Source organism: Marmota monax, unplaced genomic scaffold (assembly GCF_021218885.2).
Source record: "Marmota monax isolate L192 unplaced genomic scaffold, Marmota_monax_Labrador192_F-V1.1 WCK01_AAM20220418_F8-fsc00049, whole genome shotgun sequence".
Lineage (NCBI taxonomy): Eukaryota > Metazoa > Chordata > Mammalia > Rodentia > Sciuridae > Marmota > Marmota monax.
This window is the reverse complement of record NW_026694221.1, coordinates 5421398-5434172: the sequence shown is the minus strand read 5'-3', so window position 1 is coordinate 5434172 and position 12775 is coordinate 5421398. Positions and strand designations below refer to the sequence as shown.

Here is a 12775-nt window from a genome sequence, read left to right as displayed (position 1 = left end):
CCGACTAAAATAAATATTCTCAGGATGAAAGCTGAAGATTAGGAGGGCAGAAAAGGAGGCAAAGTAGCTAGCACTGGGAGAGATATATGCAAATATCAGCTCAATGACAATTCTTCATACCGGTTACAATGGAAGCTTAAAGATCCAAATACTCTGCAAACCATTAGCTCCTCAATATCCTGAAAGGGATTAGAGGGTTTCCTAATCAACTGCTAACAGACTGAAAAAGGCCTGGAGACTGAATTATTAGCGAAGCAGTGTAATAATAAAATGTAGAGATGGTCAGATAGATAAACTGCAAAAGAGTGTTAAACACAAGATTTTATAAAAAATAAGATAAAATTGATCAAAATTTTCATTCTTTCCAACAGCTCACATAATTAAAAACCTTTATGAATTAATGTGGTGAAGCTGTATGTAGAGCAGACCTGTCGAGAAAAGTAAATTTCATTTCTTTTCACCCCGACATACCAGTATAGAGTAAAATGACTAGAAAAAAAATTTAATCAAATATGTCTCAGAGATCTTGCCCATGCTTACATCTTCTCCACCCTTAATAAAAGGTGGTCTCAAATCCATCATTTTATAAATGTAATATGTGCTTATGGCATTTTAATCAATCAAATTGGTAAGGATCGATGGAAAATATTTTCACAAGCCATTAAATAATGGGATACATATATAAAAATAAATCCTGAATGAATGACTGAATGACTCTGAGTTCTGAATTTCTTAAAATCATATGTTATGGCTCAGAAAATTCTACAGATTTTTGCCATTATTCTCATCCATAAGAGCTATAACTGTCCAAAGGACAAAAATATGAATGAGAGAGATTAAAGATAGCTGCTTTTCCAGTTTATTCCTGTCATTACTCTTTACTATTAAAAAAGGACAGTTAAGTTGGGTAGGAATTTCAAATTTTAATGAATGTTGGCTTAGGGAAAAATGAATATAAGTCAAAAGCAAAATGCCAATCGTGATAATATATCTTGCAAGTTTTATGCTTCTGATGACTGACAGTCCAATAGGTTTGTATCAAACAAAGGCAAAAAGCATGTATTCCTTTCTAATTGAAATGTTTGACAGATTTTACAGTTTTCTGAAATAACAACTGATAAAAGCTTAAACAGCAGAGTATATCTCTTTATGTCTTGATTTCTATATTACATTTGCATTTACTTCTCTAGTATGATACAAATTTGGAGATGTTGTCTATTAAAAATCCCATAAGATATTAGCATTACTACTTATAAAGTCTGATTCCTAAGCCTCTGTGAAACTTTAGAGCAAGCCTCACCCTGGTTTTCATTTGCAAATTCTCACTAATGTCTAACCTATGATTGCAATCATATTTAAATGAGCCTGATAAAAATTTTAGGGTCCTTGTATGTGCAAGTTCTGGAAAGAATATTAAATGTGAAAATGGGTGTCACAAAAGCAAAAGTATTTTAATTCCACATTATATAATTCTTAATTATTTTCCAATTAAGCTAAATATACATTAACTGATTTACTAACATTAGCAAAGGCTAATTTGTAGTTTTAATAAAGGATCCTCTTCAAACACCAGACTAAATTTAGAGAAAGCTTACCCTAAGGATTTCAAGTAAAAGTAGTAAACAATACACTAGATTCTCAGTTTTGTTTTGTTTTCAAGTATACACAAACCAGCAAGTCAAACTGAGAAGTATTGAAACAGAGCAAGACAGACATTTGACTTGGCCCCCAAAGCCAGTGAACACTCAGACGGGTGCAGCTGGACCAACACAGTCACTGTAGTTTAGCTTTGGGATTCGGTTAACTTCTGAATTCCCCCAACCAAAAATATTTAGAAATTGAAGAATTTAAATAATGAAAATAATTGTGGAAACAGCATACAAGAAAATATGATTTACAAGTGTCATTTTCTTCCTTCATATTGTAGTGTAAAATAATGTAATGTGAAAAATAATGCAGTAAGAAGCCTTATCTAATATTTGGGATGTAATTTCCAGCTATTATGTGTATGTCAACATGAAAATTAAACCTTAACATTCAATATAAGTCACAAGTGATATAAAGAAATCTGATTCTAGATTTAGGTTTTGAAATTAAATCTAAATTCTCTATTTTTCTAATTTGCTTATTTTAATTTGTGTTATCATGAGAAGGTAAATTATAGCTTGCCACTATTTAAATCACAATAATATGCATATAACATAAGAATAGATATATTGTTATAAGTACAAAATTTACAAACTCAGAGCCTTGTTCAAACCTAGGCAACTGCTGTACCATTGAGCTACTCCCCAGCACTGTAAGATAATTTTAATGATGCCAAAGACTGTTCTGTCATGCCATGAGAATGACTCATTTGAAACTAAGGGACTCATTAAAGTATATTGTATCTAAATCTATAATAGAAAGAAAATTTGAAAATAAGTGAATAGAATATTTTAACTACAGAAATTATTTTCTCCATGTTAGTAAATATTTAGAAATCAGCAGGTATGTTGATATTTAATACAGTGGCAACTTTTTATTTCTATTATATATAAGGTTATTAGGAATGAATGCCAAAATGTGTCTTGAATTTTATAGTTTAGGAGAATCAATATGAAAATATAATCATAAAATATTTGTCTCACAAATCCAAGAGAAAGATAGCCAGTTTGAATGAATAACCCATCCTCCTTTCAAAAACCTTCATCAGTATCTAATGGTTCTTCATGTTTTCTACCTCCTAAGTTTGAAAACTGACTTCATAACCATAGGGCATTTAGCAAAAGAGAAGTAGAAATAAAAATCATAACTAACAACCCTGCTAAAGTAATTCACATTTTAGAGGGCAGTTTTTCATGACATGTCATCTGTGCTCAACCATCACTATGTATGTACTCTAAAATGTAGAAGTTGAAAATGTCTTGAAGTTTTCACTAGTCTCAAAGTAACATTTGCTCTCTTGATTTTCAATTGCATCTTTCTTTCTGAGTGTTCTAAATATCAATTTTGTGACTGCCTTGTGCATTTTACATGAGATAATAACATTTCAATAGTGATTGTAGTGGATTACTCAAAAATGAAAAGTAATCATAAATGTAATATACTACCTCTAAATGGCTTGGAATTGAAGCAGTTCCCTTTACAACGGTAAAAGCACACAAACACACTTGAGTACAGCATGCATGCACATTTTCAAGGTACAAATTCTTCAATTTATATACAAACGTATATATGAGCAAATAGTCTACATTACATAAAGTTAAAGTCAGGATGCTTGAGCTCTAAAATGAGCATTTCATTTAGAAAATTAAATATGACTGTTTATCCAGAACCAAACTCTAGTGAAACTCTCACAGATTATTATTTGAAAAACTTGTCAAATGTAAATAGATCACTTTTTTTTATGCTAACATTTTCATTTATTTCCAGCCCTACCCCTTGGAAAAAAAAGCACACTGGGGCCAAGAAAATTAATTCCCCAAATGCTGTCAACGGTTTGGGAAACAGCAATATAAACAGCTTACTGTAAGGCCTCCAGCTACAATAAAACGGCTGTCAATAATGGGCTGAGATTTGAACTGTGCAAAAACAGGTCCACTGGATATGATTACACGAAAAAGGAATTGGCTGATATTTCTTGTTCTAATATGCTAAGGCAGATTCTCAAAGTGTGGTCCCTGGACTAGCAGCATCAATATTACTATGAAAATTGTCAGTGATGTAAATTTACAGATCTGACCCAGTGGTACTCAATCACACCCTCTCTAGATAGGGCATAAAAGTTAGTGTTTTAAGAAGTACTCTAGGTGACTGTGGGATATTCTACAATTTGAGGACTGATATCATGTTTTTAAATCATATTCATCAATTTTTAAATCATATTCATCAACAATACCTTTCTCCTTTTAGACAAATATACAAATTAACTTTATTATTTAAAACCCTATTGAAATTTATTATGTTGTCATCCTCTTAAGCTGAGAGCAATGAACTTTGCTTTGTTATATAAATAAACATCAGGACATGATCTTTTGCTTTAAAATGCAAACTCTCAATCTGTGAATGTTGAAGTCACTTTCAAAATTCATGAGAAATATAGTAATGGGTTTGTTATATTCAAGAAAAATAAAAGCTTAGCAAGATAGAGTGAATGAGAAATACTTATTTACAATTGTATGTTCTTTGCAGGTCAACACAAGGGGGGACAGCAAGAGGGAAAAAGTCAAACAAAAATCACTGCCCCACAAACAACCCCATGATGTAGAAGAGTTAGACATTATATTTTCACTGAATAGACAATAAAAATTAGTGTTATTTATCTTTGGTCACCCTTAGCTGAAGAATCTTGCATTTTACCCACTATCAATTAGCACCATTAGTGAAAAGTGTCATGTTAATAGCAATTGGGCCCACCCAACTAAAAATCTCCACAGATTATATATATCAGCTTAAAAATCCCCATTTGTAGTGATTCATTTACATTTTTCAAAATTGTATAGATTCAGGAGCTCATTTTGTACAAATGTCACTAGTTGAAGTGAAGGAACTAAAAAAGTATTTTGACTTTTTTACCTTAACTATAACATCTTCAGACAGCTATCATGTAGTTCAGCAACAACAAATTTTCAAAGGATAGTATATAATTTATGTCCCCTATTCATAGAAAATATGCCTCTTTTCCATAAAATTGTGCATATTACTCTGTATATCCCCATTACCTCTCTCCTTACTCCCAATATTCCTTTTCTCCAAATCACTACTTTTCTCAACATAAAAACTTCTAAAATGTGTAAGCAAAGCAATTTTAGTAGCTCTTTATCAAAGTAGTGAATTATAGCTACATTTGAACATTGAAATGCCTATAGGAGAACTGCAAAGTGACGCATGGTCAGAAACAATGTCTAAAGTGCACTTTGGTTCCAGTTAGAGAATTACTCAACATCCTATTTGAAAGATTACATCATACAAACAAATATCTTTGGGACTGATGAAGCCTCAACAAAAGGTCTTTTCTATGCTTTGCTGAAATGCACTTAACTTTTATGTCTTTACACTATATATAAGTTCAACTATTGGAAAGAAGTCAGAAAAAGTTGGCTTACCCTTCAATGCTAATACCCATCAGATTTATGAAAAGAAAAATATTGTAGAAAGCTTATTAGTACATTTCTTTGGAAAGCAAATTTCAGATTTTATATGGAAAGTTTCAGATCACAGTAGCTTGTTCAAGATATTATGCAAATCATAAAATATCATAAATATATTGTGAACAAACTTCATAATAAAAAACTAATAAATAATTTTCTTTAAAATAGCAACTTTTTAATTAAGTCCATTTAGTGCTATCAATTAATTTCACTATCATCATAAACTATTTATTAATCTTTAAAAATATTTACTAAGCCAGGACAATTTCCAAATTTTAAAACATCAGCCTCTTTTCAAATGCTGATAAAGTTAACATGAAAATAAGTCACACTTCCAACTTCAACTTATAACCCCATAATCTCTACTAGGACTTCAATAATGTCTTATTTATTTGAAGTCATTTCATCCTGTGCTTTTAAGCTCCAAATATGTGTACTTCTAAAATGCTCTAGATATTTAATAATTTAAAGGTAGATTTTTTTTTGTAAACCATAGACAGTATGCTTATCTAGGGGCATCTGTGTGATCAGTTGTCAAAATTTTTACAAATATCTTATGAAGCCTTAAAGTCATTTCAGGCAAAAAGCAAAAAGGGATAGTAAAAGGGGAAACAGTTTCAGGAAGACATCCTTCTCCACCCTACCCCTAGAAAAGAAAATCCCTTGATTTTTCCACAGTCTCATCAGTGACTCTCAAGAATATTCTGAAAACTAATTTTGTTTTACTTGAATTTCTGAAATCCATATGTTCCTGATTTTTAACAATACAGATGGGTCATCACCAGAGGTGGTCCAATATCATTAAAGACACAACTTGGATTAGGAAATCCCAGAAAGTTGGTGTGGTGAGAGCTAATCCGAAAAGAGCAAGCAAATGAACTTAAATGTTAGTTGCTCCAGAGCAACTATCATTAAATAAAAGGTATCTCTTTGGCTGTACTACCAGCTTGATCTTGCCCTCCCCCTTTTTCCTTACTACTGCAGGATTGGCATCTGGCCAGCAAAGGCGACATGATACCCTAGTGCCATCTACAGGCTATCATCGACATTCAAATTTTGTGGCAACAGACAAGCACCAGTGAAATAAATTAGACAGCGCTGCATTTAAATCTTTATTAGCAAGGAATTATTAGACCTAAGAAAAACTAATTCTGGATTTGGTTGAAATATGAGTTTCTCAGTCTCTTAATCCCTCTTCATATGGCATATTTCACAGTTTAAAATGAGTTATGACAGATCACTTATGCATTACTAAGATGAGAGAGTATTTACAATGGATTCATTCTTTTCTCTATAAATCAGTTATATGAGGGAGATAGCATTCCTTTTTTCTTATTTTTTCCTTTTTGAAAGTTTATTTGGCCATTGTGGACACTGAAAATCTTTCTATCAAACACCCAATTTACTATATTACAATAAACAATTTGAAATCACAGAAGAGACTTCCTATATGGCTTAGTTGCAATCTATCAACAATCATGTGCTTCACAACTGATGTACATTTAATATTAACTATCTTGTTTAGAGACTAAAAAAAATTAACCCCTTTAGCAACCACAGCTCCAACATAAGTGGCATCAGACCTTCAAATGTCATTTAAAACTTGAGATTTGAAGGTGACTTTTTAGATCAAAAGGTAACTGTGAAAATTTTGAAGCTGTCAATTTGGAAATCCCAGGAGTAGAATTTGGCATATTAGGATGGGTTTTCTTCTTTAGCAAACATTATCATGAGACATTTTGGAATAATTTCTTCTTTTCATCTTTTGCCATTTGAAGGAAACTGGGAGGTTAAATAATTCTCAGAACTCAGAAATTTCAAAGCTGTTCTAAAAATTCTTGACTGAGCCCCAGAGGAATAGAAAAGGGGTCAAGTTTTTTTTCCCTCTTTGTAACTAAGCTAAAGTTAGACCAAAACAATAGACACACTGGCACGTTAATACTGGTTGACTGGGCACTTGTATGCAGTACTTATAGACCAGTAAAAGTGCTCGTTTACCTGTCTGGTGTGTAAGGGGCCCTTTGTCTTGAAGCCTCCTTGGGAACTGCACTCTGAGGCACTGAAGTGATCTGAACTAGTGGAAGAGCGTTTGGAAAGGGTGTCACAACCCCCGACAAAGGTGTTGTCCAAAGGGAGCTCCTGAATCACATGGTGCTTTTTCATGGAAACTGGAGTGTCTGGTTTGAGATGAAAAGCAGGCTGTGGAGAGGCAGATTTGTAGTGCTTGGCCAGGTCAGGGCTGTTAGGCTTGAAGGTTGTTGGAGGTGCTGGGCCCCAGTCAAATCTTCCTATACTTTGCTCCTCAAGCTCAGCTGGCAGGCTTATTGTCCCATTGATAGGTTCATGAACTGCATCATCAGGTTTGGACTCTTCGATAGTAACAAAGTTCAAAAGAGAGCTCTTGGGAGACTTTCTTTTCTTCCTTTTCTTTTTCTTGTTTTGTTTATTCTCCTGGTTTGGGGACATCCATTCAGCACCTTGCTTGCTCCTCTGAGCTGCTTTGAACCTGGACGCATGGCGACAGCGCACCAGAACAGTGACAAAAATTACAACAATGACCACCATGGCCCCTGCGACAATGGCAATCATGATGGTGAGATAGTCTTCATTTTGATAGGGCTGGCTGCTATCCCCTATGTTCCTGTCCAGTGGGGTCTCCATAGTCCTGCGGATCAAGTCATAGATATAGGAGGCATTCCCAGCAGTGTCATTAACATAAAGAAATACAAGCACAAGTGTGTGCAAAGACTTGGGGTACCCCAGATCACTAATGTTGACCACCAAACGGTGTAAGCCCACATCGGTAGGTGCCGGCTTTTCTTCTAGGGTGATGTTACCTGTTACCGGATCGATCCGAAATAAGCCTTTGTTGTTCCCACTCACTATTGTATACTTAAGTTCTGCATTCATTCCAGTATCAATATCCACTGCAAAAACTTCTGCTACCACGGAGCCAGGGATGGCTGAGAGGGGCACCAACTTAAAGGAAGTGTTAGATGGTGGAGAGATGACAACTGGACTGTTGTCATTCACATCCATGACGTTGATAGTTACTTTTGCAGTAGAGGAACGAGGTGGTTGTCCTCCATCAGTGGCTTTGACATCAAAAGTGTAGGAACTCTGCTGCTCTCTATCAAATGAGACATTTGACTTTATGACTCCAGAATAAGGATCCAGCACAAAATTATCATTGTCATTTAGAATGGAAAGAGTCACAGCTTTATTCTCTCCAGCATCTGCATCTGTCACTGTGATTACCCCCACAGTACTATACTTTGGCAGATTCTCAGACACAAAAAATTGAAAGTGATTATGAGTAAACTTGGGGCTATTGTCATTCTCATCCAGAACAGTAACTATCACAGCCGCTTGGCTTTGGAGGGGAGGGGTCCCATTGTCCCTGGCAGTTACTGTAAAAATGAATCGCTCTTGTTCTTCTCTGTCAAAGACTCTGGAGGCTGTCAAAACTCCTGTCTTTCGGTCCAGATCAAAGAAGGAGGCATTCGGTCCAAGCTGATAAACAATGTCTGCATTTTTCCCACTGTCTTCATCTGTGGCACTAATAGTTGTTAAGTATAACCCACGTCGGTTGTTTTCAGAAACTGACAGCTCAATTACAGGCTGGTTGAAAATTGGTGGGTTGTCATTTTCATCCTCAAGCTTAACCCTTACCAGGGCAGTCTGATTTAAACTGGGCTTCCCAGAATCAGAGGCAACAATTTTAAAGCTGAATTCTTTGGTGCCCTCATAGTCCAACAAAGAAGAGGTCTCTAACAAATATTGGTTGTCATAGACTGCCTTCAAGTGAAAGGGGACCTCTCTTTCAATAAAACAGATCACTTTGCCATTCACATCTGTGTCCTTATCAGAAACTGTAATTAGGGCAATTTTTGTATTGACAGGATCTTTCTCAGATAAATACACAGTGCCATTGATGGGACTTATAATGTACCTGAGGTCTATGTTTGGAGGGTTATCATTTACATCAGTGACATTGATGGTAACCGTTGCTCGAGCAGGAGTGGAGCTGCCATCACTAGCCAGCACTGTCACTTTGTGAATGGCTGTTTCTTCTCTATCTAAAGACCTCTGAACTGTAATCAGCCCGGTAGTATTATTTAAAGCAAAGAGTCTTTTGGTTGCAGGGGCGACCTGGGCACCAAAAATGTACCGGATTTCAGCATTGCTGCCTATATCTGCATCAGTGGCATGGAGCTGAATTACAGAGGTACCTACAGGAGCATTCTCTGGAATATGCACCTCCACTTGACCCTCTTTAAACACTGGCCTGTTGTCATTTACATCACTTACTGTGACCTGCAGTATGGCTGTGCTGGATTTCTGTGGAGTGCCTCCATCCTCCACTTTGATTTTCATCACATAGGTATCTTTCTGTTCTCTATCCAAGTTTTGCTGAACAATCAATTGTGGCCACTTCTCTCCCTCCGGAGTTTCCACGATATCCAGTCCAAAAACACTCTGCCCATTTAGCAATTCATAATGCTGTACACCATTGAAGCCTGTGTCAGGATCTGTTGCTGATGGAATTGGAAAGCGGCTGTTGATCAAAGTGTTTTCTGGAATGGAAATATTGATGACAGGAGATGGAAACATGGGGGCATTATCATTGGTATCCTTGACAATTATCTTTATTTTGATCAGCCTGAAAAAGTCATTGGGGAGGATCACCACCTCAAGTTCAAAGAAGCACTCATTTTCCTCAGCATAAGAAGCTCCAGCACAGAGTTTTTCTCTGTCTATTCTATTGGAGGTTGTGAAAATTTCCCCAGTGCTGCTGGATACTTTCACCAAAGGGGCATCCCCAGCTTTAGAAACCAGTCTGTAGACAAGGCTGGCACTCGTCCCTGTGGCAGCATTGATGTGAGAAATGTTCAGATCCTTTGGTATGTTTCCTATGGGCACATTTTCAGGCAATTCCTCTCTAATAGTGTAAATAAGTTCTTGAGCTATTGCGGAATCCAGCCTTAAACAGGCAATCAGAGCAGCCAACAGGTAAAAATCCCTCAGGTCCATGATAATGTATTTATTTTCTTTTCCTGGATTTTAGGGTTTAAAGGTTTCCACTGAGGGATGCACGAATTGCAAGAGGAAGTGTGCATGGACTGGAGGATGCATTACATCTCATCGCTTATTTGGAGACAGCCACTGTCAACACAATCGTACAGACAATATTATTCTTCAGTAAATAAAAACACACAGTCACAAAATATCGCACCACATTTTCCACCGCACATTAGTAAACATGGCAGTTTGCTCTGCCACTGTTGGCAAGTTAACTCTGAGGGTAAAAACACTGAATATTCCCTGCTTGTTGCATTTTCCCAGAGAAAATGAAATTACCTACTTTTGGATTAAGGACAGCAGCTATTTTTACCTGCATTCCCCCCACGCTTTTTATTTTTTTTGAATACTGTTAAATTCAAAACATGCATTCTTGTTCTCTTCTCCTCCTGATGTTTACCCACCTCTTGGCCTCTAACCCACGTCCCTTAGTTGTTTGGGGTCCAAGTAAAAAATCCTAAGTATTTAGCTACAGTTCCTGCTAATTGCTTTGTCACATGTCAAATATGATATGTTTTCTTCTCTGCCACACTGAGTCATCTCTCTTCTAAAAAGAGTATCTTTTTCTTTCCATCCAGTTCTTAAACTGCCTTTGAATACAATCTTACTGGGAAACAAGCATCCGGACATGCTGCTGCAGCATCAGAAGCAATAGTCACTGGCCACTACATATCCTTATTGCCTAAAAGCACAATACCAAGACTTGAAATTTCTTATCCAGAACCTATTCTCCTTTCTCCATATTGCCAAATTATTTCCATTAAGACTAATGCACACATTAAAACTTTTGAAAAATGTATAATAATATACAATTCCTTGTCCTAGATGTAGAGGAGAGTGCTGAGATGTAAGTGAAACACAGCTAACATTCCCATGTAACACTACAATATTTTCTTCTGAGCATAAAAGAGAGGAAAAAAATGCAGTTTCTTACCCTTGATCTCTGGTTATAATATTAGTAACATTTGCCACACATAAATACTGCAACCTAGTAATGCACATAAAAACGCTCCTGTTCAGATGCTCCCCTAACTGCAATTTAATGGGTGCAAAGCTCCAGACAGCTACCCACTTGAATAGGACTGGTCAGTTCCCAGGCTCTAATCTTATCTGCATTAGGCTGCAAGGTAGCTGATGCCCGAGATTAGTTCCGGCAGAGTGATGCAGGTAGGGATGCAGATACAGCCGAGTAGGTGAGCTCTGCCCCAACAGGCTACCCAATTATAAACATTCCTCGTCTCCACTGAGGACATATCTAAACACAGAATTTACAATTGTGCATGCAAAACTTTACACTTACGTTAGTTGCCTCAACCTTTCCCCTTTCCTGATATGCTGCAGTTAGGAATGATTTGTTCCAACACATAGAAAGCCATGCATCTGGTAGCACCAGTTTGGGGAGAAATCAGAAGCAGCAAAACGTTTTCTCCTTGTAAAATGTGTGGCTTCAGGCTGGCAAATTAGCAACTCCCGAGAACAAATTCACAGATTTGTCGTTAGTCATTCTCTCCACATTTCGTCTCTATTACCCACTGGGTCTGGGCTCTTCTGGTATTTAACACACACACCATCCAGTTGCACTTCTTCAGCTCAGGAGTATTTCCCACAGTATCGAGCATACCATTTCCATCTGATGTCAATACTGCTTAAGTCTCTAACTTCTGGTAGGAAACGTCAGAGTTGGGGTGATGGTAATTCTCTGGCTGCTTTCCCGGGTGACTGTTGCCCGACAAATTCCTAATCGGTTATCTCTTTCGTGCTTCAGAGACTCCAGGCGCTCCTTCCCGTCTCGCATGCTCTCCCTCTTTCCCTTCTCTGCCCCCTCTCCTTCTCCCTCTCCTCTCTCTCCTCTCTCTGAACTGAATTTCTTGATATAACTCTCAATAAGCCCAGAGGGAGGGCGTGACGGCCTCGGCCCCGCCCCCGGACTCTGATTGGTCTGCATCTTGCGGTGCGGGCGGCCGCAGCCCGAGCAAGGGAGGGGTCGCAGAACAAGGCGCAGACTGTCTCCCAGCCTCCCCTCCTCAGCGCCCCCTCGGCAGCCGCGAAAACCCGGAGATCTAATCCTGGTCCCGGGAGAGCCGGGTTCCAGGACGTGCACTGAGCATGCCTGGAAGGGTCTGCGGGGTGGGAGGCTCCTGTGCCCGGAGCACTTGCCGGGCAGCGAACCCCAGAGCTCTGGCGGTGGAGCGAACGCGAGCTGCCCTGCTGTGTGCCCAGGCGCGGATCCAAGCAACCTTGATCACCGCTGCGGGCGTATGAGGGTCACCGAGGCGGCTGGTTCCTGAGTGCACGTTTTGCGCTTTTGATTGCTAAGTGGAGGGGCCAAAATACACAGAAGGGAGACACGCACAGCCACCTCTTGGTGGGGAACACGGTCAGGCAGATCCCGGAGTGCGTTAAACAGCAACGCGTGCCTGGTGCTGCAAGGGGTTTTGCTGGCAGGGACATCGGAAAGAAGGGCGGAGAGGGCTGATAGCTAAAGGTGGGGCAGCAGATCTTTTTAATCTCAAAACCGAAAAGAAAATTATCTAGTGCGTCTACATGCAGGGTCGCATAAA

The 12775-nt window shown here is 38.0% G+C and overlaps 1 protein-coding gene across 8 annotated transcripts in view; it reads right to left on the bottom strand.

Moving 5' to 3' along the window:
- The window catches only part of Pcdh9 (protocadherin 9), an 874581-nt gene extending 862504 nt beyond the window's left edge, over positions 1 to 12077 (bottom strand). For all 8 annotated transcript variants that reach the window (XR_009228802.1, XM_058586100.1, XM_058586101.1 and 5 more), the window contains exons 1-2: positions 11515 to 12077; positions 7131 to 10298 (exon numbers count right to left, since the gene is read on the bottom strand). Coding sequence is in view for 7 of the 8 variants with exons in the window: in XM_058586100.1 (XP_058442083.1) it covers positions 7131 to 10166 (3036 nt within the window). In the remaining variant the exon portion in view is untranslated. The remainder of the gene's footprint in view (positions 1 to 7130; positions 10299 to 11514) is intronic.
- Positions 12078 to 12775: the final 698 nt, after the last annotated feature.